The sequence below is a fragment of the Salmo salar genome, chromosome ssa19 (assembly GCF_905237065.1).
Source record: "Salmo salar chromosome ssa19, Ssal_v3.1, whole genome shotgun sequence".
NCBI classification, from domain to species: domain Eukaryota; kingdom Metazoa; phylum Chordata; class Actinopteri; order Salmoniformes; family Salmonidae; genus Salmo; species Salmo salar.
The window spans coordinates 5,183,977-5,211,950 of NC_059460.1; the positions used below are offsets into that span (position 1 = coordinate 5,183,977).

The 27,974-nt window shown below is 41.9% G+C and overlaps 1 protein-coding gene across 2 annotated transcripts; it reads right to left on the bottom strand.

The window, feature by feature from the left end:
- Positions 1-330: 330 nt before the first annotated feature.
- On the bottom strand, positions 331-21,611 carry prs8 (26S protease regulatory subunit 8). 2 transcript variants are annotated; one of them, XM_014157010.2, is made up of 12 exons: positions 21,518-21,611; positions 20,880-20,951; positions 20,690-20,759; positions 20,366-20,463; positions 20,201-20,257; positions 19,674-19,904; positions 19,134-19,260; positions 18,620-18,810; positions 8,880-8,978; positions 7,586-7,696; positions 6,175-6,261; positions 331-531 (listed from the first exon to the last, which is right to left on the bottom strand). In XM_014157010.2, exons 1-12 carry the CDS (start codon positions 21,542-21,544, stop codon positions 478-480), a joined length of 1,224 nt encoding a protein of 407 aa, XP_014012485.1. In that variant the 5' UTR covers positions 21,545-21,611; the 3' UTR covers positions 331-477.
- Positions 21,612-27,974: the final 6,363 nt, after the last annotated feature.

Consider the following 27,974-nt stretch of genomic DNA (forward strand, 5'->3'; position numbering starts at 1 on the left):
CTAGGACCTGCACAAACCAATGGATGAGAGTGGCGAGAAGATGGGACACAAGGAATCGAGGAAACTAAAGATAAAGAATCCTGGAATTCTGCTAAGAGGAGTATTCCTTATTCAGGCCAGGATTCTATCAGAAACAAGTCTATAGCGCACTTGACATTTAAAAGGTAATTTCCAATTGAGCCAACATCTGCAGCATTTACCTTGAATGCAGTGGGAGAGAGCCTGTATAGCCAACGCCTATAGTTGTGTAGGCTACCAAGCACAAACAGACCTTGGACCAGGCTACAGGACAGGAGTGAGGGTGGAAAAAAAAGGGAAATGGGGGACTTGTTTCTCAGTGGGGAGACACCATTTTATTTTAGACTTAATTTTGGGTAACAATTATAAACCAATCTTAAACAAAAGAGTAAAAATATACATGTTTGACTTTGCAGGTAAATAAATATCTGCGTTCGGATCCCAAAAAATCCCAAAGGTCTACTTCCAGAGTTTCTTGATGGACATGTTCTTCTCGCTGTCCTTCTGCATCACCTGGAAAGACACAGGGCAGGGGTCGTTAGCCAGTGATAATGGACCTTATCATAAGGAGCCAAATTAAAATCAGTGATTAACAAAACAACAAACTCTGGGGAAAAGGGTCTGTCCATTTTAATCCCTAAAAGTATAAACCTTTATAATAAACTAATGTAAAGAAATTCGTTTATTATAAAAAGCTAAAATGCTGATACAAATACCAGTCATTTGTGGAATATTGTGTTTCTATACTGTGTAAAAGCACTATTTTCATATTGAGATAAATTATAGAAAATTGTACAAAATCTCTTTAAAAATGTCAGGTTTGACAATGACATGCAAGAGATGTGTCATTCATTCATTGCTATTATCATTGATAACCTGTAGACCTAGTGCCTTCGAAAAGTATTCAAACACCTTGACTTTTTCCACATTGTTTTACGTTACAGCCTTATTCTAAAATTGATTAAATTGTCCCCCCCTTCAATCTACACAATACCCCATAATCACAAAGCAAAAACAGGTTTTTAGAAAGTTATGCCAATTTATATAAAATCAAACTGAATTATTAAATTTACATAAGTATTCAGAGTCTTTACTCAGCACTTTGTTGAAGCACCGTTGGCAGCGATTACAGCATTGATTCTTCAAGGGTATGGAACTATGAGTTTGGCACACCTGTATTTGGGGAGTTTTTCCCATTCTTCTCTGCAGATACTCTCAAGCTCTGCCAGGATGGAATGGAGAATTGCGCCACAGCTATTTTCAGGTCTTTCCAGAGACGTTCGATCGGGTTCAAGTCCGAGCTCTGGCTGGGCCACTCAAGGCTGTGTGTTTAGGGTCGTTGTCCTGTTGGAAGGTCAACCTTTGCCCCAGTCTGAGGTCCCGAGCAGGTTTTCATCAAGGATCTCTCTGTACTTTGCTCCGTTTATCTTTGCCTTGATCCTGACGAGTCTCCCAGTCCCTGCCGCTGAAAAACATCTCCACAGCATGCTTGCTTCACCGTAGGGATGGTGCCAGGTTTCCTCCAGACGTGGCGCTTGGCATTCAGGCCAAAGTGTTCAATCTTGCTTCTCATGGTCTGAGTGTCTTTAGGTGCCTTTTAGCAAACTCCAAGCAGTCTGTCATGTGCCTTTTACTGAGGAGTGGCTTCCGCCTGATTGGTAGTGCGCTGCAGAGATGGTTTTCCTTCTGGAAGGTTCGCCCATCTCCACAGAGGAACTCTAGAGCTCTGTCAGAGTGACCATCGGGTTCTTGGTCACCTCCCTGACCAAGGCCCTTCTACCGAGATTGCTTAATTTGTCCGGGCGGAAGAGTCTTGGTGATTCCAAACTTCTTCCATTTAATAATGATGGAGGCCACTGTGTGCTTGGGGACCTTCAGTGCTACAGAAATGTTTTGGTACCCTTCCCCAGATCTGTGCTTCGACACAATGCTTTCTCTGAGCTCTACGGACAATTCCTTCGACCTCATGGCTTGGTGTTGCTCTGACATGCACTATCAAGTGTGGGACCTTATATAGACAGGTGTATGCCTTTCCAAATCATGTTCAATTAATTTAATTTACCACAGATGGACTCCAATCAAGTTGTAGAAACAAGGATGATCAATGGAAACATTATGCACCTGAGCTTTATTTCAAATCTCATAGGAAAGGGTCTGAATACTTGTTTACTTTTAATAAATTTGCTAAAATTTCTAAACCCGTTTTTGCTTTGTCATTATGGGGCATTTTGTGTAGATTGCTGAGGGATTTATTTTATCCATTTTAGAATAAGGCTGTAACAATGTGGTCAAATTAGCTAGCAAGTCAATGATGTAATGACTGAAAAGTCTTTAAACAAACGGTTAACGACGCCTGAGTAGGTTTAACAGCCCAGATCTGTTAAAACTACTCGGGCGTGTGCTAGAAGCAAGCTGTTTTCGCTGTAGTAATGGTACAATCATGACGCTATCGAATTTGCACTCACTTTTTTTCTCTAGAACAATCAGAAACAACGGTACAGCGGAGACTTATAACAATTATCTGGGAGATTTTTTTTCCTGGTCGCACAGCAAAATATTTTGTTGCATATGCGACCAAATTGGTCGCACTTTAGACCACTGGCTATAGCCCATAGCATTGAATAACACATTGATACATGGTAAAACGGACAGTAAAAAAAAAAATAAGGTTTTGAAATGTCTGTCCCATATCTAGGAGATACAAGAAAGCTCAGGAAATATATATTTTGACACATTTAACCCCTTTTTGTTGGCACAAAACTACTTCCATACTTCCAATCCCTTTTTAAAACCGGTACCGGGTTACCTTCAGAAGAGTCCTGTGACACTTGTAGGGGGCAACACGGAGAGATCACCATCGTGTTCGTGAGTCTCCCGTTTCCATAGTTTGGTCAGTGTTGCAATGTATACCGAAACTTCTGTACTTTTTCCGATACCAAAACATGAAAAAACGTTTGGTACTTTTGTCATGTGTCTCACGTCATATACGGATTGAGAGGATCGAGTCTGTCTAGTAATTTTCTGAATCTTCAAGGGGGCAGTAGCTACAAGGCTGTGCTTGAGCATGCAGCTAACACAGCGTAAGCCACATTTGAGAAGCAAGCCAGAGAGAAAATGCAGACAGCGTGGCTGGGTTAAATGCAAAAGACACATTTCAGTTGAACGCACTGTTGTACAAATGACTAGGTATCCTCCTTTCCCTTTCTTCTAACGAAAACACCTTACCACCATGCCCGCAGCTTGTTTACAAAACTGGCTACAGAAGCAAACTATGGGAATACTTTGATTACAGAGCAGATGAGGGCCTAACCACAGAAACAACAAAAAGGTGTAACAAAGCAGTGCAAGGGGAGGTTTAGCTCCAAAATGATTTTACACATTACATTTATTGTAACATTGTCGTTATTCCACTAAATGTGAATCATTTGAGTGACAATGACATGAAAATATATTCTGCATGACATTCATGTGAGCACTATGATTACACAACCCAAAAGTAAAGTGCACTCATAACTTCACAGCAATATACTTGAACTACTTTGTGTTTGTCTGGGCTTGCTAGCAGTAGTCAGCCCTGGAAGGCGCATTGCACTCTGGGAAGTGAAATGTACTCTGGGAATCGTAGTATGCTGTGTAAATTCCATTGTATTTCTATGGCATTTAGACTACATGACTATTGCAATATAGAAGCTTCAGAAATGAGCGTCAAAGTGTTTGTCGTTTTGGAACTAAACTTAATTGAATACATTAAATTATTTAGCTGTAATAAATGTCATCAGACTAAATATTATGGCCACAGATTAAGAAATTAACCCAGATAATGTAATTTTACCATTATTTTGTCTGCTCTGAGTCTCCGATATGGTTTTGCAAAAAGGAAAATTGATGGGATTCTTCTGTTATTTCATATGGCGTTCTATTTTTGTAAGAAATTTAATACAGAGTAGATATTCTACTTGTTCGTCCAGTTACCAACATATTGCTCAATGTTAAAAAAAAATGAAGCCCAGCGGTTCTTATTTTATTGCTGTGGTATCATTACGGTATTGAGTATCGTTAAGATAGAGTATTATGATACTAAACCTGGTATCAAAGTAAAACATCTGGTGTCGCAATAACAGTAGTGGTCATTCGTTTGTAGCCCAAACCTTTCTGACGCACAGTTGGCACATAGTTGGTATTGACTTCAGACGAGTCCCGTGGGGGTCGTAGAGCAAAACGCTAAAGACGTACTCCTGAGAAGACAGATATTTGGGATGTCTCCTGATCTGACAAACAGCGCTGTAGCTCTGCCACCTGCCATCGCAGATGTGGAAGGCTGACATAGGCACATGCAGTGGATTGAGACGCAGCCCACAGAAAAATAAATCCAACTGAAACACTTATTTTTATGGGGATTTTGAGGGGGATTTTTGTATTATATTAATGCATTTGACACGCTGGCGCGTCAATCGACTTTTTTTGTTTTTGACAAGATGGTCCAAAATCTGTTTGAGCTTTGTATAGCCAACTCCTATGGTTGTTGTTGTGTCAAACTGTTTGGCATCACAATGACCATAGTAGTTGGAAAGACTACAAACCGATCTGGGACCAGTATAGATCCTTTTTATTTTATACAAAATCTCTGATCAAGACTAACTACACTGTACAAAAATAAACGCAACATGCAACAATTTCAAACACTTTATTGAGGTACAGTTCATATAAGGAAATCAGTAAATTGAAATAAATGCATTAGGCCCTAATATTTGGATGTCATATGATTGGGTATACAGATACGCATCTGTTGATCACAGATGACTTAAAAAAAAAGTCAGTATCTGGTGTGACCACCATTTGCCTCATGCAGCGTGACATCTCCTTCACAGAGTTGACCAGGCTGTTGATTGTGGCTTGTGGAATGTTGTCCCTCTCCTCTTCAATGCCTGTGCGAAGTTGCTGAATGTTGGCGGGTCTTGAAACACGATGTCGTACACGTTGATCGAGAGCATCTCAAACATGCTCAAATGGATGACATATGCAGGCCATGGAAGAACTGGGTCATTTTCAGCTTCCAGGAATTGTGTATAGATCCTTGCGACATGGATTATCATGCTGAAACATGAGGTGATGGCTGCAGATGAATGGCACAACAATGGGACTCAGGATCTCGTCAAGGTATCTATGTGCTTTCAAATCGCTATCGATAAAATGCAATTATGTTCATTGTCCGTAGCTTATGCCTGCCCATACCATAACCCCACCGCCACCATGGGCCACTCTGTTGACATCAGAAAACCGCTCGGCAACACGACTCCACACACGCTATGCTCTGCCATCTGCCCGCTATAGTTGAAACTGGAATTAATCCGTGAAGAGCACACTTTTCCACTGGCCATCGAAGGTGAGCATTTGGCCACTGAAGTCGGTTACGACATCGAACTGTAGTCAGGTCAAGACCCTGGTGAGGACGACGAGCACGCAGAAGAGCTTCTCAGAGACGGTTTCTGACAGTTTGTGCAGAAATTCTTTGGTTGTACAAACCCACAGTTTGATCAGCTGTCCAGGTGGCTGGTCTCAGATGATCCTGCAGGTGAAGAAGCCGGATGTGGAGGTCTTGGGCTGGCGAGGTTACATGTGGTCTGCGGTTGTGAGGCTGGTTGGACATATTGGCAAAATTCTCTAAAACGACGTTGGAGGCAGCTTATGGTAGAGAAATGAACATTCACTTATCTGGAAAGAGCTCTGGTGGATATTCCTGCAGTCAGTTAATAATTGCATGCTCCCTCAAAACTTTAGACATCTGTGGCATTTTAGAGTTGCCCATTATTGTCCCCAGCACAACGTGCACCTGTGTAATGTTCAGCTTCTTGATATGCCACACCTGTAAGGTGGTTGGATTATTTTGGTAAAGGAGAAATGGTCACTAACAGGGATATAAACATTTGTGCACAAAATTTGAGCGAAATAAGCCTTTTGTGCATATGGACAATTTCTGTAATCTTTTATTTCAGTTCATAAAACATGGGACCAACACTATACATGTTGCATTTATATTTTCGTTCAGTATAGTATTGATTATATTAGGCATAATATGGACAAAAGGGAGCTAGAGGTAAAATAGAGACAAACTGTCTCTTGGAGAGTGTTTAGACAGTAACACGATAGAAGACTAACCTTGGCGACAGCCATCTCAAAGTCCTCCTGGTTGACGTGCACTCTCCTCTCCCTGAGGGCGTACATACCTGACTCGGTGCACACACCCTGAGAAATAAGATGGAACAGAAACACAAAGGTTTTACCATGGTGAAATAAGAGTAAGTAAGACACACAGTGGTCTAACACTAAGGCACTCCAGGAACATGGTTACCAATCCCTGGACTAGGGGATGTTTCAGGATGGCTAGTTGTACATAGGGCTGTGGCGGTCATGACATTTTGTCAGCCGGTCTCATGGTAATTTACAGGCAATTAACATAAACACGTTTTGCATCTCCAGGCCGCCTGACCTCAACCGTATTGAACACCTTTGATGAATTGGAACGCTGACTATTAGTGCCCGACCTCCCTAATGCTCATGGCTGAATGGAAGCAAGCCCCCACAGCAATGTTACAACATCTAGTGGAAAGCCTTTCCAGAGGAGTGGAGGTTGTTATAGCAGCAAAGGGGAACCAACTCCACATTAATGCCCATGATTTTAGAATGTTCACTACTTTTGGTCATGTAGGTGATCTTAAATCAGTTTTTTTTTATTTGCTGTGTTTAATATGCGGTAGGCTATAACGGCACAATCATTATTTTTAATTAATGTTTTTTTTTCGGGCTTGGGCTAATACAGTATATAGGCCTATGTGTTTGCGTAAGCTCTAATATGTATATGGTTGTGTTTCATTAATCAACAACTTAGAAAGCTCTGTCCATTTCATTGTTAGGCTTTGAAACAACATCCTCAACGAACATGTTTTACACTCAGTTTCAACCCGCTGTTGAACTTCTTTCTTCATATTGATCAATCACGGTGAGGTGAGTTTTAAAAGCACATACTGGTTTGATGATAAGTGTTTGTGATTTTCGACTGCATCTGCATTGATGTCAGAGTGGTTAGAGGGACAATATAGCCCTGAGTACCATCCATTAGCAACTTGAAGATCTTTAGCGAGTTGGGTACACATGTCCAGAGTGCATAAGAGGATATTATCGTGAATTTTACTGCGGTCATGACTGATAATATGGTCAATGCAACAGCCCTAGTTGTACATGTTCTGCCCTTGTGCATGTGCTAGCCCTAATGTGGTGGGCCCCATTCAATAACTTGTGGAGTATCAAGTCTGTGGTTATTCGCTCCTGATATTCTACATACACCGTAAATGTCAAACCCAGTTGGACATGTATCCACTACAATGAACTATTACAAAACGTACAATGGTGAAACAAACAGATCCACACAACTGTGGGGTAGGGGTCATCTCTGGATGGGGCCAAAGTTTTCCCTACTAGCCATCATACACTGAACCCCTCATACACTGAACTGTCTGTGCTAGCCTTCATTTGGTGGGCTCATTCCAAACTGTGCGTCTCAGTGTATTACCTTAACTTCAGCCCCAGAGGCTCCGGGCATCAGTTCTGCAATCTTCCTCAGGTTAATTCCACGCGTCAGGTTCATCTTCCTTGAGTGGATCTTCAGGATGTCCAAACGGGCCTGAGGAGGAGCAGAAAGAAATGGGATGGGGCCAGAATTAAGACACTGTAGTAGCAAGCTGCTTACATGAAGCTGAATAAGTGTCAACGCAAATACAAAACTATCTGAGTGAGGAGACCATGAGGATGCTGGACTAGACTCATTGGTATAAATCCAATGATTTTTTAAATTAACAAATGGTACAGAACACCAACAGATCCTTACTACCAACAGTCTAAATATGGTGCACTGTGCTGTCTTGCCATACCAAGGCGGGGATTCAATTCAATCAGCATGATAGTGTGCTTGACATTTAAAGGTAATTTCCAATTGAGCCGACATATGCAGCGTTTACAGTGAATGAGGGGGGGGGTTAATGTGGTTGTCTTGTGTGTTCGCACATGGCAAGCTTTTGTAGTCACCCTGACAAAACAGTACGCAGTTATAGTCACTCACCCTTCTAGTTAACTTGAAACAGTCTAACCAGGTCTTGCGTCTTGAAGTCACCTAGTATAGCTAGTGCTAGCCAACTTCTTCAATTAGCTTCAGCTGGCTGGTGTGCGACTGTGGCAAAATTGGTTTGACATTGGATAGTCAATCTCTGGGGCTAATTAGGGTCCGTCAATAATATTTTCATGTTGTACATCTTTTAGTTGTCTCAAATGCGTTCAATATTTGTATATGAATTTGTACAATTTATACTTGGTTTGAGGTTAAGTCATTGAAATTTGGAGTTATTGACAGTTAAACATATTGACCCATGTACATAGTGTAATTTATTGACGGTCCCTAGCTATTATTAATTTATTGACGGTCCCTAGCTAGCCCCACAGGCATTACGACTAGGTCTCGTGGTGCAGCGCTCAGAATTGATGATTACTTTGATGCCAGTTGTGGGCTGAATTTAAATAAACCCAATTTAAGGACAACTGTTATGGTACCCTTCATTCCGTGACATAATTTCCCCCCCTATCATCTCGCAAATCTGTTTTGAACGAGATTGACACTAAAATAAATGTTTCTGACTGAAATCGATGCCACATAGGCCATTTTATAAAGGAGGAGTTGCTTTTAAGGGCAGCCACTCTTTAAAAGGTGCATAGTTAAAGCGCCAACAGATTGAATACCGTCCCAAGGCAGATTTTTACTATATTGATAATCACAGAATGTTTTAGGGGCAAAACAAATATGGGGCAGTACTGACCTCTTCATTGGGAGGGGGGAACTCGATCTTCCTGTCGATGCGGCCGGGTCGGAGCAAGGCAGAGTCTAGGATGTCAATACGGTTGGTGGCCATGATGACCTGAGGCAGTAAAAACACATTTAACATACAATATTAGTCCTTTGGGTCTTATTCAGCTTCTTTATTTTATTTATTTCGACTTTATTTAAGCAGGTAGGCCAGTTGAGAACAAGTTCTCATTTACATCTGCGACCTGGCCAAGATAAAGCAAAGCAGTGCGACAAAAACACAGACTTACACATAAACAAACGTACTGTCAATAACACAATAGAAAAATCTATGTACAGTGTGTGTAAATGTAGAAGATTAGGGTGGTAAGGCAACAAATAGGCCATAGAGGCGAAATAATTACAATTTAGCATTAACACTGGAGTGATAGATGTGCAGATGATGATGTGCAAGTAGAGATACTGGGGTGCAAAAGAGCAAGAGGGTAAGTAATAATATGGGGATGAGGTAGTCGGGTTGCTATTTACAGATTGGCTGTGTACAGGTACAGTGATCGGTAAGCAGGTGTTGGCTCTGGGGATGACCAGTGAAATATACCCGCTGGAGCGCGTGCTGCGGGTGGGTGTTGCTATGGTGGCCAGTGAGCTGAGGTAAGGCGGGGCATTACCTAGCAAAGACTTATAGATGACCTGGAGCCAGTGGGTTTGGTGACGAATATGTAGCGAGGGCCAGCCAACGAGAGCATACAGGTCGCAGTGGTGGGTAGTATATGGGGCTTTGGTGACAAAACGGCTGGCACTGTGATAGACTGCATCCAGTTTGCTAAGTAGAGTGTGGGAGGGTATTTTGTAAATGGCATCGCCGAAGTCAAGGATTAGTAGGATGGTCAGTTTTACGAGGGTATGTTTGGCAGCATGGGTGAAGGCTTTGTTGCGAAATAGGAAGCAGATTCTAGATTTAATTTTGGATTGGAGATGCTTAATGTGAGTCTGGAAGGAGAGTTTACAGTCTAACCAGACACCTAGGTATTTGTAGTTGTCCACATATTCTAAGTCACAACCGTCCAGAGTAGTGATGCTAGGTGGGCGGGCGGGTTCGGGCAGCAATTGGTTGAAGAGCATGCATTTAGTTTTACTAGCATTTAAAAATCAGTTGGAGACCACGGAAGGAGTGTTGTATGGCATTGAAGCTCATTTGGAGGTTAGTTAACACAGTGTCCAAAGAAGGGCCAGATGTATACAGAACGGTGTCGTCTGCGTAGAGGTGGATCAGAGACTCACCAGCAGCAAGAGCAACATCATTGATGTATATAGAGAAAAGAGACGGCCTGAGAATTTGAACCCTGTGGCACCCCCATAGAGACTGCCAGAGATCCGGACAACAGAACCTCTGATTTGACACACTGAACTCTGAGAAGTAGCTGGTGAACCAGGCGAGGCAGTCATTTGAGAAACCAAGGCTATGGAGTCTGCCGATAAGAATGCGGTGACTGACAGAATCAAAAGCCTTGGCCAGGTCAGTGAAGACGACTGCACAGTACTGTCTTTTATCGATGGCGGTTATGATATCGTCTAGGACCTTGAGCGTGGCTGAGGTGCACCCATGACCAGCTCGGAAACCAGATTGCATAGTGGGGAAGGTACGGTGGGATTCGAAATGGTCGGTGATCTCTTTGTTAACCTCTCTTGGGTGGGGGCAGTATTTTCACATCTGGATGAAAAGTGTGCCCAAAGTAAACTGCCTGTTACTCAGGCCCAGAAGCTAGGATATGCATATAATAGATTTGGATGGAAAACACTCTAAAACTGTTAAAATGATGTCTGAGTATAACAGAACTGATATGGCAGGCGAAACCCCGAGGACAAACCACCCACCCCCCCTAAAAAAAAAAAAATCAGCCTACCACTGTTTTCAATGGCTGTCACTTTTATTATAAAGGCGAAATCCTCCCAGATTGCAGTTTCTAGGGCATCCACTAGACGTCAACAGTCTTTAGAGTTTCATGCTGGTTTTTGGAAAAATTAGCCAGAAATTGTAGTTTTTCTAGGTGGCTCCCATTTTGGCTGTAGTGTTTCCAAACGAGTGAATGAGAGCACGTTCTTTGGTATTTACGTATTAGGGTACCTAAGGTTTGATTATAAACGTTGTTTGACTTGTTTGGAAAAGTTCATTAGTAACAGTTTGGATTCATTTTGTATGCATTTTGATGGAGGGAAGCTGGGTGGATTATTGACTGAAGCGCGCCAGCTAAACTGAGTTTTTATGGATATAATAGACATTATCGAACAAAAAGGACCATTTGTGTTGCATCTGGGACCTTTTGGAGTGCCAACAGAAGAAGATCAAAGGTAAGGCATTTATTATATCGCTATTTCTGACTTTCGTGGCACACCTGCCTGGTTGTAATATGTTTTTCATGCTTTTGTATGCGGGGCGCTGTCATCAGATAATCGTATGGTGTGCTTTCGCCGTAAAGCCTTTTTGAAATCTGACACAGCGGCTGGATTAACAAGAAGTGAAGCTTTATTTTGATGTATTACACTTGTGATTTTATGAAAGTTAAATATTTATAATTCTGTAGTTTGAATTTCACACTCTGCAATTTCACCGGATGTTGGCCAGGTGGAGCGCTACCGTCCCACCTGTCCATAAGAAGTTAACTTGGCTTTCAAAGATTTTAGAAAAGGCAGGGCAGGATGAATACAGGTCTATAACAGTTTGGGTCTAGAGTGACTCCCCCTTTGAAGAGGGGGATGACCTCGGCAGCTTTCTAATCTTTGGGGGATCTCAGATGATACAAAAGTGAGTTTGAACAGGCTAGTAATAGGGGTTGCAACAATTTCGGCGTTTCATTTTAGAAAGAGAGGGTCCAGATTGTCTGGCCCAGCTGATTTGTAGGGATGCAGATTTTGCAGCTCTTTCAGAACATTAGTTGTCTGTATTTGGGTGAAGGAGAAGCGTGGGGGCTTGCTGTAGGGGGTGCAGAGCTGTTGGCCGGTAGGGGTAGCCAGGTGGAAAGCATGGCCAGCCATAGAAAAATGCTTATTGAATTTATCGATTATCGTAGATTTAATCGGTGGTGACACTGTTTCCTAGCCTCAGTGCAGTGGACAGCTGGGAGGAGGTGCTCTTACTCTCCATGGACTTTACAGTGTCCCAAAACCTTTTGGAATTAGTGCTACAGGATGCAAATTTCTGTTTGAAAAAGCTAGCCTTAGCTTTCCTGACTGTGTATATTGGTTCCTGACTTCCCTGAAAAGTTTCATATCGCGGGGGCTATTCGATGCTAATGCAGTATGTCACAGGATGTTTTTGTGCTGGTCAAGGGCAGTCAAGTCTGGAGTGAACCAAGGGCTATATCTGTTCTTAGTTCTAGATCTTTTGAATGGGGCATGCTTATTTAAGATGGTGAGGAAAGCACTTTTAAAGAGCAACCAGGCATCCTCTACCGACGGGATGAGGTAAATCTCCTTCCAGGATACCCGGGCCAGGTAGATTAGAAAAGCCTGCTCGTTGAAGTGTTTTAGGGAGCGTTTGACAGTAATGAGGGGTGGTCGTTTGACCGCGGACCCATTACGGACGCAGGCAATGAGGCAGTGATCGCTGAGATCCTGGTTGAAGATGGCAGAGGTGTATTTATTCACCTTCTCCCTATAGGCTTCTTTGGTATGCCTTTCTTATCTATATTTTGTACATTCGGAAAGTATCCAGACCACTTGACTTTTTCCACATTTTGTTACATTACAGCCTTATTCTAAAATGGATTAAATACAAAATGTTAAATACAAAAATCCTCAATCTACACACAATACCCTATAATGACAAAGCAAAAACAGGTTTTTCAATTCAACATGATTTGGAAAGGCACACAACCGTCTTTATAAAGGTCCCACGTAATTCTTAAATTAAAGATGTTTGGAACCACCAAGACTTTTCTAGATCTGGCTGTCCGGCCAAACTAAGCAATCGGGGAAGAAGGGCCTTGGTCAGGGAGGTGACGAAGAACCTGAGTTCCTCTGTAGAGATGGGAGAACCTTCCAGAAGGACAACCATCTCTACAGACGGAAGCCACTCAGTAAAAAGGCACAACAGCCCACTTGGAGATTGCCAAAATGCACCTGAAGGACTCTGACCATGAGAAACAAGATTCTCTGGTCTGATGAAACCAAGAACCAACTCTTTGGCCTGAATGCCAAGCATCACGTCTGGAGGAAACCTGGCACCATCCCTATGGTGACGCATAGTGGTGGCAGCATCATGCGGTGGGGATGTTTTTCAGCGGCAGGGACTGGGGAACTAGTCAGGATTGAGGCAAAGATGAACGGAGCAAAGTACAGAGAGATCCTTGATGAAAACCTGCTCCAGAGCGCTCAGGACCTCAGACTGGGGCGAAGGTTCACCTCCCAACGGGACAACAACCCTAAGCAAACAGCCAAGACAACTCAGGAGGGCTTCAGGACAAGTCTCTGAGTGTCCTTGAGTGGCCCAGCCAGAGCCCGATCGAGCATCCCTGGAGAGACCTGAAAATAGCTGTGCAGTGATGCTCCACCATCCAACGTGACAGAGCTTGAGAGGATGTACAGAGAAGAATGGGAGAAACTCCCCAAATACAGGTGTGCCAAGCTTGTAGCGTCATACCCAAGAAGACTCGAGGCTGTAATCGCTGCTAAAGGTGCATCAACAAAGCACTGAATAAAGGGTCTGAAAACATATGTAAATGTGATATTTCCGGTTTTTCCATATTTGTGCTATGGTCTGAATTTTAAATGTCTTAAATCAATATTGTGTCACTGATCTACACACACACAATACCCCATAATGTCAAAGTGGAATTTAGTGTGTAATTGTTTTATTTGTATTAACACAGATTCAACCACAAAGACCAAGGAAGTTTTTCAATGCCTCACAAAGGGCACTGATTGGTAGATGAGTAAAAATAATAAAAAGCAGATGCTGAATATCCCTTTTAGCATGGTGAAGTTAATAATTAGACTTTGGATTGTGTATCAATACACCCAGTCACTATAAAAGACGTATGTGTCCTTCCTAACTCGATTGCCAGAGAGGAAGGAAACTGCTCAGGGATTTCACCATGAGGCCAATGGTGATTTTAAAACAATTAGCTTAATGGCTGTGATAGGAGAAAACTAAGGATGGATCAACAACATTGTAGTTACTCCACAATACTAACCTAAATGACAGAGTGAAAAGTAAGCCTGTAGAGAATAAAAATATTCCAAAACATGCACCCTGTTTGCAACAAGACACTTAAGTAATACTGAAAGAAGAAATTACCTTTTTGTCCTGAATACCAAGTGTCATGTTTGGGGCAAATTCAACATCACATAACGGCGTACCAATCTTCATATTTTCAAGCAGGGTGGCTGCATCATGTTATGGGTATGCTTGTCATCGGCAAGGACTATGGAGTTTTTTTTAGGATTAAAAAGCTATAAGCACAGGAAAAATCCTAGAGGAAAACCTGGTACAGTTTGCTTTCCAACAGACGCGGAGATGAATTCCCCTTTCAGCAGGACAATAACCTAAAACACAAGACCAAATCAACACTGGAGTTGCTTACCAAGACAGCATTGAATGTTCTTGAGTGGCCTAGTTACAGTTTAGACTTAAATCTTATAGCAAGACATGGAAATGGCTTTCTAGCAACGATCAACTTGATAGAGCTTGAAGAATTTTTTAAATAATAAATGGGCAAATATTGCACAGCTGTAATCGCTGCCAAAAGGTGCTTCTACAAAGTATTGACTCGGGTGTGAATTACTTATGTAAATTAGATATTTCTCAAATTTTAATAAATTAGCAAACATTTCTAAAAACATGTTCTCACTTTGTCATTATGGGGTAGTGTGTGTAAATGGGTGAGAAATGTATTTAATCCATTTTGAACTCAGGCTGTAACAACAAAATGTGGAATAAGTCAAGGGGTATGAATACTTTCTGAAGACAAAAGACTGCAGTGTGGGAAAAGTAGGTTGTAGATTGCAAGAACATTAGATAAAGGGTTTAGGGAATTAACACATCTGACCACAAATTACTCCCAGCTACTCCACACAACATTTGTTCTGTAAATTGAACAGAATTAGAAACATATGATAGGAAGATGGATCATAACATTATACTATAGTCTTGAGTGGTCTTGCTTTTACAACTGTGCCAATTTCTGTGCATTTTGCTTAGAGATTTGCTCAAGAAAAGGAAACATTTCAAATCCAGGTACATGTGGGCATCATACAAAGCAGTAGAAAGAGCTCTGGGACTTCGTAAATCCAGAGCGTTGTAAATTCCGTTTGTAAATTCAGAGCGTTTCGCTCTCGGAGCGTTCAGAGCGCACACTGGACGCTCTGGCCGAGGAATAGGGTTGAGCGTTCCGAGTGGCGCAACGATCTATGGCACTGCATCTCAGTGCTAGAGGTGTCACTACAAACACCCTGGTTCGAATCCAGGCTGCATCACAACCGGCCGGTATTGGGAGTCCCATAGGGTGGCGCATAACTGGCCCAGTGTCGTCCGTCATTGTAAATAAGAATTTCTTAACTGACTTGCCTAGTTAAATAAAGGTGAAATAAAAAATGTATTAAATTAAAACAATGGCAATCAGGCACCCAGGCTAACGTTGGCTAGCTTGCTAGCTAGATTCATATACAAATGAGAGAACAGCTCACTCTGACCATTTTACTAGCCATAGCAGAGCTGGTTAGACTTTTCATGTTAACCAGAGCGTTGGTGACTAACTGTGCTGCTGGCAACAATTTAATTACGCTTTTTCTTGCCAACATTTACTGACACCGGCCATATTCTACAGGTGTTAAGCATTCGTAAATTCATCAGTTATTCTGTGCTCTGGCACACTCAGATGAAAGTGCTCTGAAATCGGAGTAGATAGCCAGAATTAACAATGTCCATTGAGAACGCACAACGACGATAGAAACTTAGCTAAGAATGACGTGAATAATCAAGTTAATAAACGTTGGGTAGTTAGTTAGATAGCATATAGTTAATATACTGCCTGGCAAGTTCGATGTATTAGTAGCCAACTAACGTGTAACGTAACTTATGTGAAAAGTCATTACTTTATTACATTGCTCAACATTTTCTTAACATTTGTTAGAATTAGTTAAAGCAATGAATTTGTATCCGCTCGTCAGATTTTCTTCAAATCTGAAAACATGAAGCCACGCCCATTTTCTGAAGAACTGCATTATGGGTCCTAAAAGAACAGAAAGTGTCCACTGCTTGTATACTTCGTATTTTGGTGAATTTAGTACGACATCTATAAACCTTTGGCATTCTAACTATATACATACTATGACCAATAAGCATACTACATACTGAATTAGAAATGGGCAGTTTTGTCACAACACAATGCCACAGATGTCTCAAGTTTAGAGAGTGTGTGCAATTGGCATGCTGACTGCAGGAATGTACACCAGAGCCATTTCCAGAGGCTTGAATGCTCATTTCAACCAACATCGTTTTATAGAATTTGGCAATACGTCCAACCACACTAGCCCAGGACCTCCACATCTGGCTTCTTCACCTGCGGGATCATCTGAGACCAGCCACCCAGACAGCTGATGAAACTGTGGACTATTTGTCTGTAATAAAGCCCTTTTGTGGGGGAAAACTCTTGATTGTCTGGGCCTGGCTCCACAGTGGGTGGGCCTATGACTTCCCAAGGCTGCACCCCTGCCCAATGATGTGAAATCCATAGATCTGTGCCCAATTTATTTTTTTCAATTGACTGACTTCCTTTTATGAACTGTACCTCAGTAAAATCGTTGAAATTGTTGCATTTATATTATTGTTCAGTATATGTAAACAGACCATAAATGTTTTCTTGGAAAGCGTTGAGTGCTATTATGACACAATATCAGTATTTGTTGCATTTACGACTTGCCCTAGCATCAACTGATTTGAACCAGTGTGTTAGCAGATTGGCTAACACAATGTTAGCAGATTGGCAGTTCATTTGAAAAATTCTAAAACTGTCTGGCTAGCTAACTCACATACAGTGGATATACATTCTTCACATTCATAGATTAACACCATCTTATCAAAGCACTGGAAAACCATTGTTAACCAACTCCCTGACTAACATTGCTGACCCTAGGACCATCATAAGAAGATTCATGTCCATACTAGCATTTTAATTCCTAATGATATTGTCCCCAGGCCAAGCTCAGTCACCTTCTTCACTGAACAACTTTTCTCTCATGGCAGAGGTAGAGTCATGTCACTGTATTATATATACACTGAGTGTACAAAAACAGTAGGAACACCAGCTCTTTTCATGCCATAGACTGACCAGGTGAAAGCCATGTTCCCTTATTGATGTCATCCACTTTCAGTGTAAATGAAGGGGAGGAGACAGGTTAAAAAAAAGATTCTTAAGCCTTGAGACAATTGAGACGTGGATTGTCGATGTGTGCCATTCAGTGGGAAAGAAAAAAAGATTGAATTTCCTTTAAACGGGGTTTGGTGCAATGCGACCGGTTTGAGTGTGTCAAGAACCGCAACGCTGCTGGATTTTTCACGTTTAACAGTTTCCCGGGTGCATAAAGAATGGTCCACCCTCCCAAAAAACATCCACGCAACTTCACACAAATGTGGGAAGCATTAGAGTCAACATGGGCCAGCATCACTGTGGAACACTTGACACCTTGTAGAGTCTATGCCCTGATGAATTGAGGCTGTCCTGAATGTTTTTTACACTGAGTACTGTACTGCTACAGAGCAGCACTATTTTCCCTTTGATAGTGTTAAGGGTCTGATTGTCATACTGTGTGGTGTTGACCTACTCTTTCTTTCTCTGTCCATTCATCCCTCCTTCCCTCTAGCATCAGGAGAGGAGGAAGAGGGAGGTGGAGCAGGAAGAGAGCCTGCAGGAGCTCGCGGAGCCCCTGGAGGTCAGGTTCGTCAAAAACGCTGCCATTCTCTCAGACTTTCGGTCCACCCCCACCATCCAGCACCCCCAGAGAGGAGTCCTGCTGGCAGTTCTAAGGCCCTGAGGATCAAAGGTCACAGCGTCCCAGAAGATCTACCACTTGATGGTGGACTCCGTGCTGGCCAATGCCTCTGGCCAGCCCCACCGCTACAGCCTGGAACTGAGCAGTAGGATCAAGCTGCCCTAGATAGACGTGGACATCAGCATGGAGTCTGAGGCAGCCTCAGAGAAGGAGGGGCAAGCACTGAACTGCTCAACACAGACATAGCTGCTTTTAGTCTTTAAACATCAAATGTATATATTTAACACATTGGTATTTTTTCTAAATATTTTTTAACTGTACTACTCTTTGACTTATCACATTTAGACAATGAAATACTTGTAATCTGCATTTATTGCTAATTTCTATAGAATTGTCTTAAAAAAAATACTGGCTGTTTTGTCTATTTGTACCATCACAGAGAACATGCAAATACAGATTGAGAGGTTGTTGAGTGCTAGACTGGGTGGGAGGACAGTGAATAGAGAATATAATATCTAGCGTGTGATTGATTGGTGAGCAGTGGAAAGAAAGTGTTGTCAGACAGTACTGACAGGAGAGTGGCAGATTGAAATCAATGGCGAGAAGCCGCAGAGAATGTGGTGTCAAGAGTGGTGTAGCAGAGTAATAGCATACAAATTAAGTAAGGGTGTAGACTGTGTGTGGTGTTATATAAGTGTGAGTTTTATTGTAGAGTAGAATTTATAAAAGCATTATAAAGACGACAGTGGTGTACGAGTCACCCACCTTGATGTTCTTGGTGGCCTCAAAGCCATCCAGCTGGTTCAGCAGCTCCAGCATGGTCCTCTGCACCTCGCTGTCGCCCCCACTGCCCCCCTCCAGACGTGACGAACCGATCGAGTCGATCTCGTCCATGAAGATGATGGAGGGTGCGTGCTCGCGGGCCATGACGAACAGCTCACGCACCATGCGGGCACCTGGCATGGGGAAGAGAGCAGGGTTACAGCCAGCAGCGTGATGTGAGTGAAATACTTATAATAACAGGTTCTGTTTTACCACTTGCATGGTGAGAGACATTTAGCCTACTACTTTCACTCATTGCTGTGCTCCATGAAAAAGTAGTGAAATGCACTTAAACATGCTTGAGCTAAACAGCAGCTATTTGGAGAATGGAAGCAGCAAAACACATCTCCTTGATTCTGGAATTCTCTAACTTTAATTCCTTGTTATTACGGGAATTACTTCACGGTTGGGAACCCTGTCGAATGGTAACCAAAATGGCTGACCGTTGATGACTCACCCTCTCCAATGAACTTCTGCACCAGCTCCGAGCCGGACACCCTGATAAAGGTGCAGTCAGTGTGGTGGGCCACGGCTCTGGCCAGCAGGGTCTTCCCTGTACCTGGGGGGCCGTACAGCAGCACACCCTGGTGGAGAGACACACAACAAGGGGGGTTAGACAACCTAAGAGACATGACACAGTGCATCTCAAATTTCATGATGTATTTTAGGATGATTATGCTGGAATTAACTGGCGCCACTTTCTGTTCCTTCTGGCAATCAAGACTGTTGAGGTTTATGTGATAAATGCTATGAGACATGATCAGAACAATACCTTAGGACACTGCCAACAATGTATGAAAAGGTCTGACCCAAGGTAGATTTTGGAGTGTTGCATTCCTTTCAGACATTGCCAACTCTATATGCTTATAAAGTAAATTCAAATGCAAAAGATAATTGTTTGAGTTTACATTGTAAGAGTGGTTAACATATACAGATGATACGACATCTGAATTAAGAAAGAACCCAATAAGGGATTTATTCCTTTTGGGCTACCCACCTTGGGCTGTGCAATGCCGAGAGCCTCGAAGAGCTCTGGGTGCTTGACTGGCAGCTCAATCACTTCCTTGATCTCCTTGATCTGCTTGTCCAGGCCGCCAATCATCTCGTAGGTGGAGTCAGGCACTTTCTCCACCATCATGAGGGAGACCAGCGGGTCTACCTTGTTGGGCAGGATCTTGTGAAGGGTGTAGCTGTCGTTGCGCAGCGCCACGCGGCAATTTGGAGTCACCTGTTGGTAATGGGCAACGGGGTTAATCAGTGCATACATTCATGAATAATAAGCAACGTTGATGTTTTTTCTTCTTCTGTCCAGCCATCTGAATAGGATCTGGATATTTTTGGCTTTTCAACTGAATTTTGTTAACACTTATTCCAATTCGACAAAAACAAATAAATGTGGTTAAAATATGGTTCCCGTGTGTTGATAATCTGAACTGTACACAGATACATCTACCTTTGTACATAGAAACATTAAGTTCTCTCCACAATGTGGTGAAATATGAACAACAATGTTTCCATACTTACATCATTGATGTCAATATTCTTATCCACATCCACCACAAATTTTCCCTCTGGATGGACCTGGACACAAGTAGCACAGTAGACTGCCAATGTCATCCAGGAGCAACTACAGTTTACCACTGAAAAGGTTTGTGTTACATTTCAGCAAAAAAAAAGCTTTATACACACCTTGACTAGCACTTTCTTTTTGTCCATGGCCCTCACCACCTCTCCAACATAGGAACCCTGCTCCTGTAGCAACTGCAGCTCCTCACGAAGGAGACGCACTGGGGACAAAGCAAATAGATTTGAACAACGACTGCCAATTCATAATGTGCATGTTCCTGAGTGCAATCAAATTACCGTAGTCTGACACAGCATTGACAATTTATAATCCACACAATTATTGCTACAATTAGGCTTTGTCACAATGAATTAACTACTAGCTAGTTAGCTACACTGCTGTTTAGAAGAGAAGTTAAGCTGTTGTTGTTCTGGATAGATAATTCCTACCTTTTGCATTGAGTTCATTCCTCTGAGCCTGTAGACGTCTGAGATTCTGACTCTTGTCATTCACTGTCAACTGGAGGCAGAGACCAGTTAATTCTAAGCTTGACAATTGTATCAGTACTGCCACTACGGTGTCAACAGACAACATGCAACGTTAGCTAGTACATTTTTATTAAAACCTGTGTTTGCTTACCTGTAACTCTTCTATTTTGGACTGGTAGTATTGCCGGAGACCAGAACCACCTTTACTGTCCTCCATCTCCATCTGCAAATACACCGATACATATTCAATAACTGAGATAGTTGTTGGAAAGTTGTCAAGTAAACAACGTATATAACGTTAGCTAGATAATTAACATCAAGGTGACTAACGTTGTAGCTATAGGCCTAACTAGCTATCTAGCAAGACGACTAGCTTAAAATAAGATTTTTACCAGTTTACTGACAAAAATGTCATACTAGCGGCTAACTAAATTAGCTAGCTAACGTTACTTAACAACTAGCTATATTTTTGTCCATTATACTTAACTCATGCCAAGTTATTCATAGTCACAAATATAAGGAATGTCACTGAAACAAACATAATTAATTCGATTATCTAGCTAGAAAGCTAACAGCTAGTTAGCTTGCTAAAAGTAGCTTACAATGAGACAGCAAACTGGCAGGATTCTCTATTTTTGACAGACCGTTTTGGTCTATTCAAAACAGTTCAACCGTCTTCTGATGAGAACCAACTTTACAGAACACACTGTTCAGTGTCTAATCAATGTCTTATCTACAATATTTTCTCAAAAGTGTGATAGTCATAATAAAGACAACGAAATCACTTACATTATGTTCCATTCCTTCCAGCGCCATCTTGAAACTCTAAACTTCCGTTGGATGAAGGGGTACTTCCGAAATTCGAACCTCTTCTTCAGTAAAGGTTCTACTATTAACATTTGAGAATTACTGACACCTGCTGTACTGGAGGTGTAGTACAGTAAAACGCAACTGAAATTTTGCTAATAATGTTAAAAGTAAGTGTATGCTCTATTTCTGTCCTTTTTGCAATACCTTATCTATTTGGAGAAGCTGTGCCAGAAACAGATATGTTGAATATTGTACAATCCATTTTCATGGTCCTTTGAGTGGGCCTGATGAACCATATTACTGTTTATCAATATTGTGCAATAAGTGTGCAATATACACTGCTCAAAAAAATAAAGAGAACACTAAAATAACACAACCTAGAATCTGAATGAATGAAATAATCTTATTAAATACTTTTTTCTTTACATAGTTGAATGTGCTGACAACAAAATCACACAAAAATAATCAATGGAAATCCAATTTATCAACCCATGGAGGTCTGGATTTGAAGTCACACTCAAAATTAAAGTGGAAAACCACACTACAGGCTGATCCAACTTTGATGTAATGTCCTTAAAACAAGTCAAAATGAGGCTCAGTAGTGTGTGTGGCCTCCACGTGCTTGTATGACCTCCCTACAATGCCAGGGCATGCTCCTGATGAGGTGACGGATGGTCTCCTGAGGGATCTCCTCCCAGACCTGGACTAAAGCATCCGCCAACTCCTGGACAGTCTGTGGTGCAACGTGGCGTTGGTGGATGGAGCGAGACATGATGTCCCAGATGTGCTCAATTGGATTCAGGTCTGGGGAACCGGCGGGCCAGTCCATAGCATCAAAGCCTTCCTCTTGCAGGAACTGCTTACACACTCCAGCCACATGAGGTCTAGCATTGCCTTGCATTAGGAGGAACCCAGGGCCAACCGCACCAGCATATGGTCTCACAAGGGGTCTGAGGATCTCATCTCGGTACCTAATGGCAGTCAGGCTACCTCTGGCGAGCACATGGAGGGCTGTGCGGCCCCCCAAAGAAATGCAACCCCACACCATGACTGACCCACCGCCAAACCGGTCATGCTGGAGGATGTTGCAGGCAGCAGAACGTTCTCCACGGCGTCTCCAGACTCTGCCACGTCTGTCACATGTGGTCAGTGTGAACCTGCTTTCATCTGTGAAGAGCACAGGGCGCCAGTGGCAAATTTGCCAATCTTGGTGTTCTCTGGCAAATGCCAAACGTCCTGCACGGTGTTGGACTGTAAGCACAACCCCCACCTGTGGACGTCAGGCCCTCATACCACCCTCATGGAGTCTGTTTCTGACCGTTTGAGCAGACACATGCACATTTGTGGCCTGCTGGAGGTCATTTTGCAGGGCTCTGGCAGTGCCCCTTCTGCTCCTCCTTGCACAAAGGCGGAGGTAGCGGTCCTGCTGCTGGGTTGTTACCCTCCTACGGCCTCCTCCACGTCTCCTGATGTACTGGCCTGTCTCCTGGTAGCGCCTCCATGCTCTGAACACTACGCTGACAGACACAGCAAACCTTCTTGCCACAGCTCGCATTGATGTGCCGTCCTGGATGAGCTGCACTACCTGAGCCACTTGTGTGGGTTGTAGACTCCGTCTCATGCTACCACTAGAGTGAAAGCACCGCCAGCATTCAAAAGTGACCAAAACATCAGCCAGGAAGCATAGGAACTGAGAAGTGGTCTGTGGTCACCACCTGCAGAACCACTCCTTTATTGGGGGTGTCTTGCTAATTGCCTATAATTTCTACCTGTTGTCTATTCCATTTGCACAACAGCATGTGAAATTTATTGTCAATCAGTGTTGCTTCCTAAGTGGACAGTTTGATTTCACAGAAGTGTGATTCACTTGGAGTTACATTGTGTTGTTTAAGTGTTCCCTTTATTTTTTGAACAGTGTATAATATAGATAAAACAGTATTTAACAGTTTTGATTGCATTTCAAAGAGACTGGCATCAGTTAAACAGACTGGCTTGTCTGTTCCAATTATGTGTTATTGTTGACCTCCTACCATGCTACAGGCTGAGAAACTAAAGTTTGTTCAAGCCATGTCCCAGCAGTGCACAAGGACATACGTGTACTTCGTTTGGTTGTTATTTGAGGAGAGTAGTAAACCAGCCAATATCTGTTTAATATGGTGAGTTTCTTCAAAATTTAGTTTAGCTCTTGCTGCTGTCAGCTGCTTCCAATTCTCCTCAATAGAACATATTTTATTGCAATTTTTCACATACTTTTTACCTCTTTTTCAGTAGCTAGGTTTCCATCCAATTGGCGACAGATTTTCATGCGAATATCTTAAAATCCACCTAAAACAATCAGGTGCGTTTATAAGATTTGAAGACGTTGTGGGCTTAGCCCAAAGCCAGTAGGGGGTACATTCTCGTGTACATTCACCCAAGGCAAAAAAATAAAGAAGATCATTTCAACTGATAAATATATGAATTTGGTGCACTTTGAAATTAACATTGAGCGATTTTTCATGTAACTTGCACCTTCCCACATGCCACAGCAGACACTGCCAGTACTCAATTACAGTTGCTACTTTGGGTCTCTCAACTCTGGAACACTACTCCACAGGAGGCTGCTGAGAGGAGGACAGCGCATAATAATGTCTGGAATTGAGTTATTGGAATGTTATCTGTGTTTGATGAGTTTGATCCCATTCCATTTATTCCGTTCTAGCCATTACTATGAGTCTGTCCTCCACAATTAAGGTGCCATCAACAACCTGCACTCTACTCTCTACTCTGGAACACATACAGTACCAGTCAAAAGTTTGGACACAACTACTCATTCAAGGGTTTTCTTTATTTTTACTACTTTCTACATTGCAGAATAATAGTGAAGACATTGAATGGAAAGTTGCTGGATCGAATCTCCAAGCTGACAAGGTAAAAATCTGTCTTTCTGCCCCTGAACAAGGCAGTTAACCCACTGTTGCCCGGTAGGCTGTCATTGTAAATAAGAATTTGTTCTTAACTGACTTGCCTAGTTAAATAAAGGTGAAAATAATTGTTTTAAAAACAGCTTCACCTGGAAAGCTTTTCCAACAGTCTTGAAGGAGTTCCCACATTTGCTGAGCACTTGTTGGCTGCTTTTCCTCCAAATCATCCCCCCCACACACACACACACACTCACACACACGGGACGGTTGAGCTAACGTGTGCTAATGTGATTAGCATGAGGTTGTAAGTAACATGAAAATTTCCCAGGACATAGACATGTCTTATATGGGCAGAAATCTTAAATTCTTGTTAATCTACCTGCACTGTCCAATTTACAGTAACTATTGCAGTGCAATAATACCATGCTATTGTTTGAGGAGAGTGCACAGTTAGGAACTTGAAAATGTAGTAATAAACCAATTAGGCACATTTGGGCGGACTTGATACAACATTTTGAACAGAAATGCAATGGTTCATTGGATCAGGCAAAAATTTTGCACATACACTGCTGCCATCTAGTAGCCAAAATGTAAATTGTGCTTAAACTGGAATAATACATTTTGGCGTTTCTCTTGCATTTCAAAGATGATACAAATAAAACAAAAATGTTTAAAAAAAAATCTTTGTATTATCTTTCACCAGATCTAATGTGTTATATTATTCTACGTTCATTTTAAATTTCCGCAAACTTCAGTGTTTCCTTTCAAATGGTATCAGGAATATGCATATCCTTGCTTCAGGTCCTGAGCTACAGGCAGTTAGATTTGGGTATGTCATTTTAGGTGAAAATTGAAAAAAAGGGTCCGATCCTTAAAGTAATGATGGACTGTCATTTCTCTTTGCTTATTTGAGCTGTTCTTGCTATAATAAGGACTTGGTCTTTTACCAAATAGGGCTAATTTCTGTATACTACACCTACCATGTCACAACACAACTGATTGGCTCAAACACATTAAGGAAAGAAATTCCACAAATTAACAAGGCACACCGGTTAATTGAAATGCATTCCAGATAACTACCTCATGAAGCTGGTTGAGAGAATGCCAAGAATGTGCAAAGCTGTCATCAAGGCAAAGGGTGGCTACTTTGAAGAATCTCAAATATAAAATATATTTGGATTTGTTTAACATTTTTTGGGTTACTACATGATTCCACATGTGTTATTTCATAGTTTTGATGTCTTCACTATTATTCTGCAATGTAGAAAATAGTAAAATAAAGAAAAACCCTTGAATGAGTAGGTGTGCCCAGATTTTGGACTGGTACTGTACATAAACAGACTCTGACCTGTCCAATGAGCCAAACTGATTAAAGAATCTCACAGTTCCCAAACCCCCGCCCCTTTCTCTCACACACACCACACACAAACGTTGTAGCAATTAGAATCCATAGAGTAGCTTTAAGTGATACAGTGCTTAGCTCTATTCCATTTATTTTATCCTAAAAAACGTAATAGTCCTTGCCAATGACAAGCATACCCATAACATGATGCAGCCACCACCATGCATGAAAATATGAAGAGTAGTACACAGTGATGTGTTGTGTTGGATTTGCCCCAAACATAACACTTTGTATTCAACACAAAAAGTTCATTTCTTTGCCACATGTTTTGCAGTTTTACTTTTGTGCTTTATTGCAAACAGGATGCATGTTTTGGAATATTTGTTATTCTGTACAGGCTTCCTTTTCAGTCTGTCATTTAGGTTAATATTGTGGAGTAACTACAATATTGTTGATCCATCGTCAATTTCTTCTGATCACAGCCATTAAACTTAAGATGGCGCCGTCCTGGATGGCCTGCGTTTTGCAAGCTCCGACCCAATTTTGCTATTTTGTGACCATTTTGTTGTTTATTTTTAGTCTATTTTCACATAATGTACCCGCTATTATTTCTTGCAACCCACAAGAACTCTTGAACATCAGGTCGGCTTCTACTTCGACTCATCTGCCCAGAGCTCTCCTGTAATTCCAACCCAATTGTCGGGCTACCCAAGAGGAAACGTCGGCATTACAGAGGCAAGAGAGGGGGCATACTGGTGAGATTAAGGCGAAGGGAAAATTGCCCACTTCTTCCCTCCATTCTACTGGCAAATGGACAGTCACTTGATAATTAGATGGATGACCTCCGATCAGGGATTCGCTACCAACGGTACTCTCGGAATTGCAATATTATTTGCTTTTCAGAAACATGACTCTCAGACAAGATACCCCTCATGGCTATCCAACTCAATGGATTCTCCATTCACCGGGCGGACAGGACAGTGGAGTTGTGGAAATCGAGGGGGGGAGGGGTTTGCCTCCTCATCAACTCCAACTGGTGTGCTAATTCCAGCGCGGTGGAAGTGCCAACCCAGTGTTCACCTGTCTTGGAATACTTTATGGTCAAATATCAACCCTTCTACCTCCCGAGGGAGTTTTCAGCTGTAATCGCGACTGCTGTATACATTTCACCTCAGGACAATAAAAATAATAAGCTGGCGCTTAAAGAACTGTACAAGGCTATAAACAAGCAGGAAACCCTACACCCAGAGGCTGCCTTTCTGATTTCCGACAATTTTAATTCGGTGTCACTAAGACACGTGATGCCCAACTTCCATCAACACGTCTCCAATGCCACTAGGGGCAATAAATTCCTAGACCACTGCTATTCTACCCACAAGAAAGCCTACAAGGCACTCCCTCGTCCGCTTTTCGGAAAATCAGATCACGACTCCGTACTCTTGATTCCTGTTTACAAGCAGAAACTGAAACAGGGAGTTTGGATATAACGATGGATTATTTTGAACCAAACTAACATTTGTTATTGAAGTAGAAGTCCTGGGAGTGCATTCTGACAAAGAACACCAAAGGTAATAACATTTTTCTTATAGTAAATCGGACTTTGGTGAGTGCTAAACTTGCTGGGTGTCTAAATAGCTAGCCCTGTGATGCCGGGCTATCTACTGAGAATATTGCAAAATGTGCTTTCACCGAAAAGCTATTTTAAAATCGGACATATCGAGTGCATAGAGGAGTTCTGTATCTATAATTCTTAAAATAATTGTTATGTTTTTTGTGAACGTTTATCGTGAGTAATTTAGTAAATTCACCGGAAGTATGCTAGTTCTGAACGTCACATGCTAATGTAAAAAGCTGGGTTTTGATATAAATATGAACTTGATTGAACAAAACATGCATGTATTGTATAACATAATGTCCTAGGAGTGTCATCTGATGAAGCTCATCAAAGGTTAGTGCTGCATTTAGCTATGGTTTGGGTTTATGTGACATTATATGCTAGCTTGAAAAATGGGTGTCTGATTATTTCTGGCTGGGTACTCTGCTGACATAATCTAATGTTTTGCTTTCGTTGTAAAGCCTTTTTGAAATCGGACAGTGTGGTTAGATTAACGAGAGTCTTGTCTTTAAAATGCTGTAAAATAGTCATATGTTTGAGAAATTGAAGTAATAGCATTTCTAAGGTATTTGAATA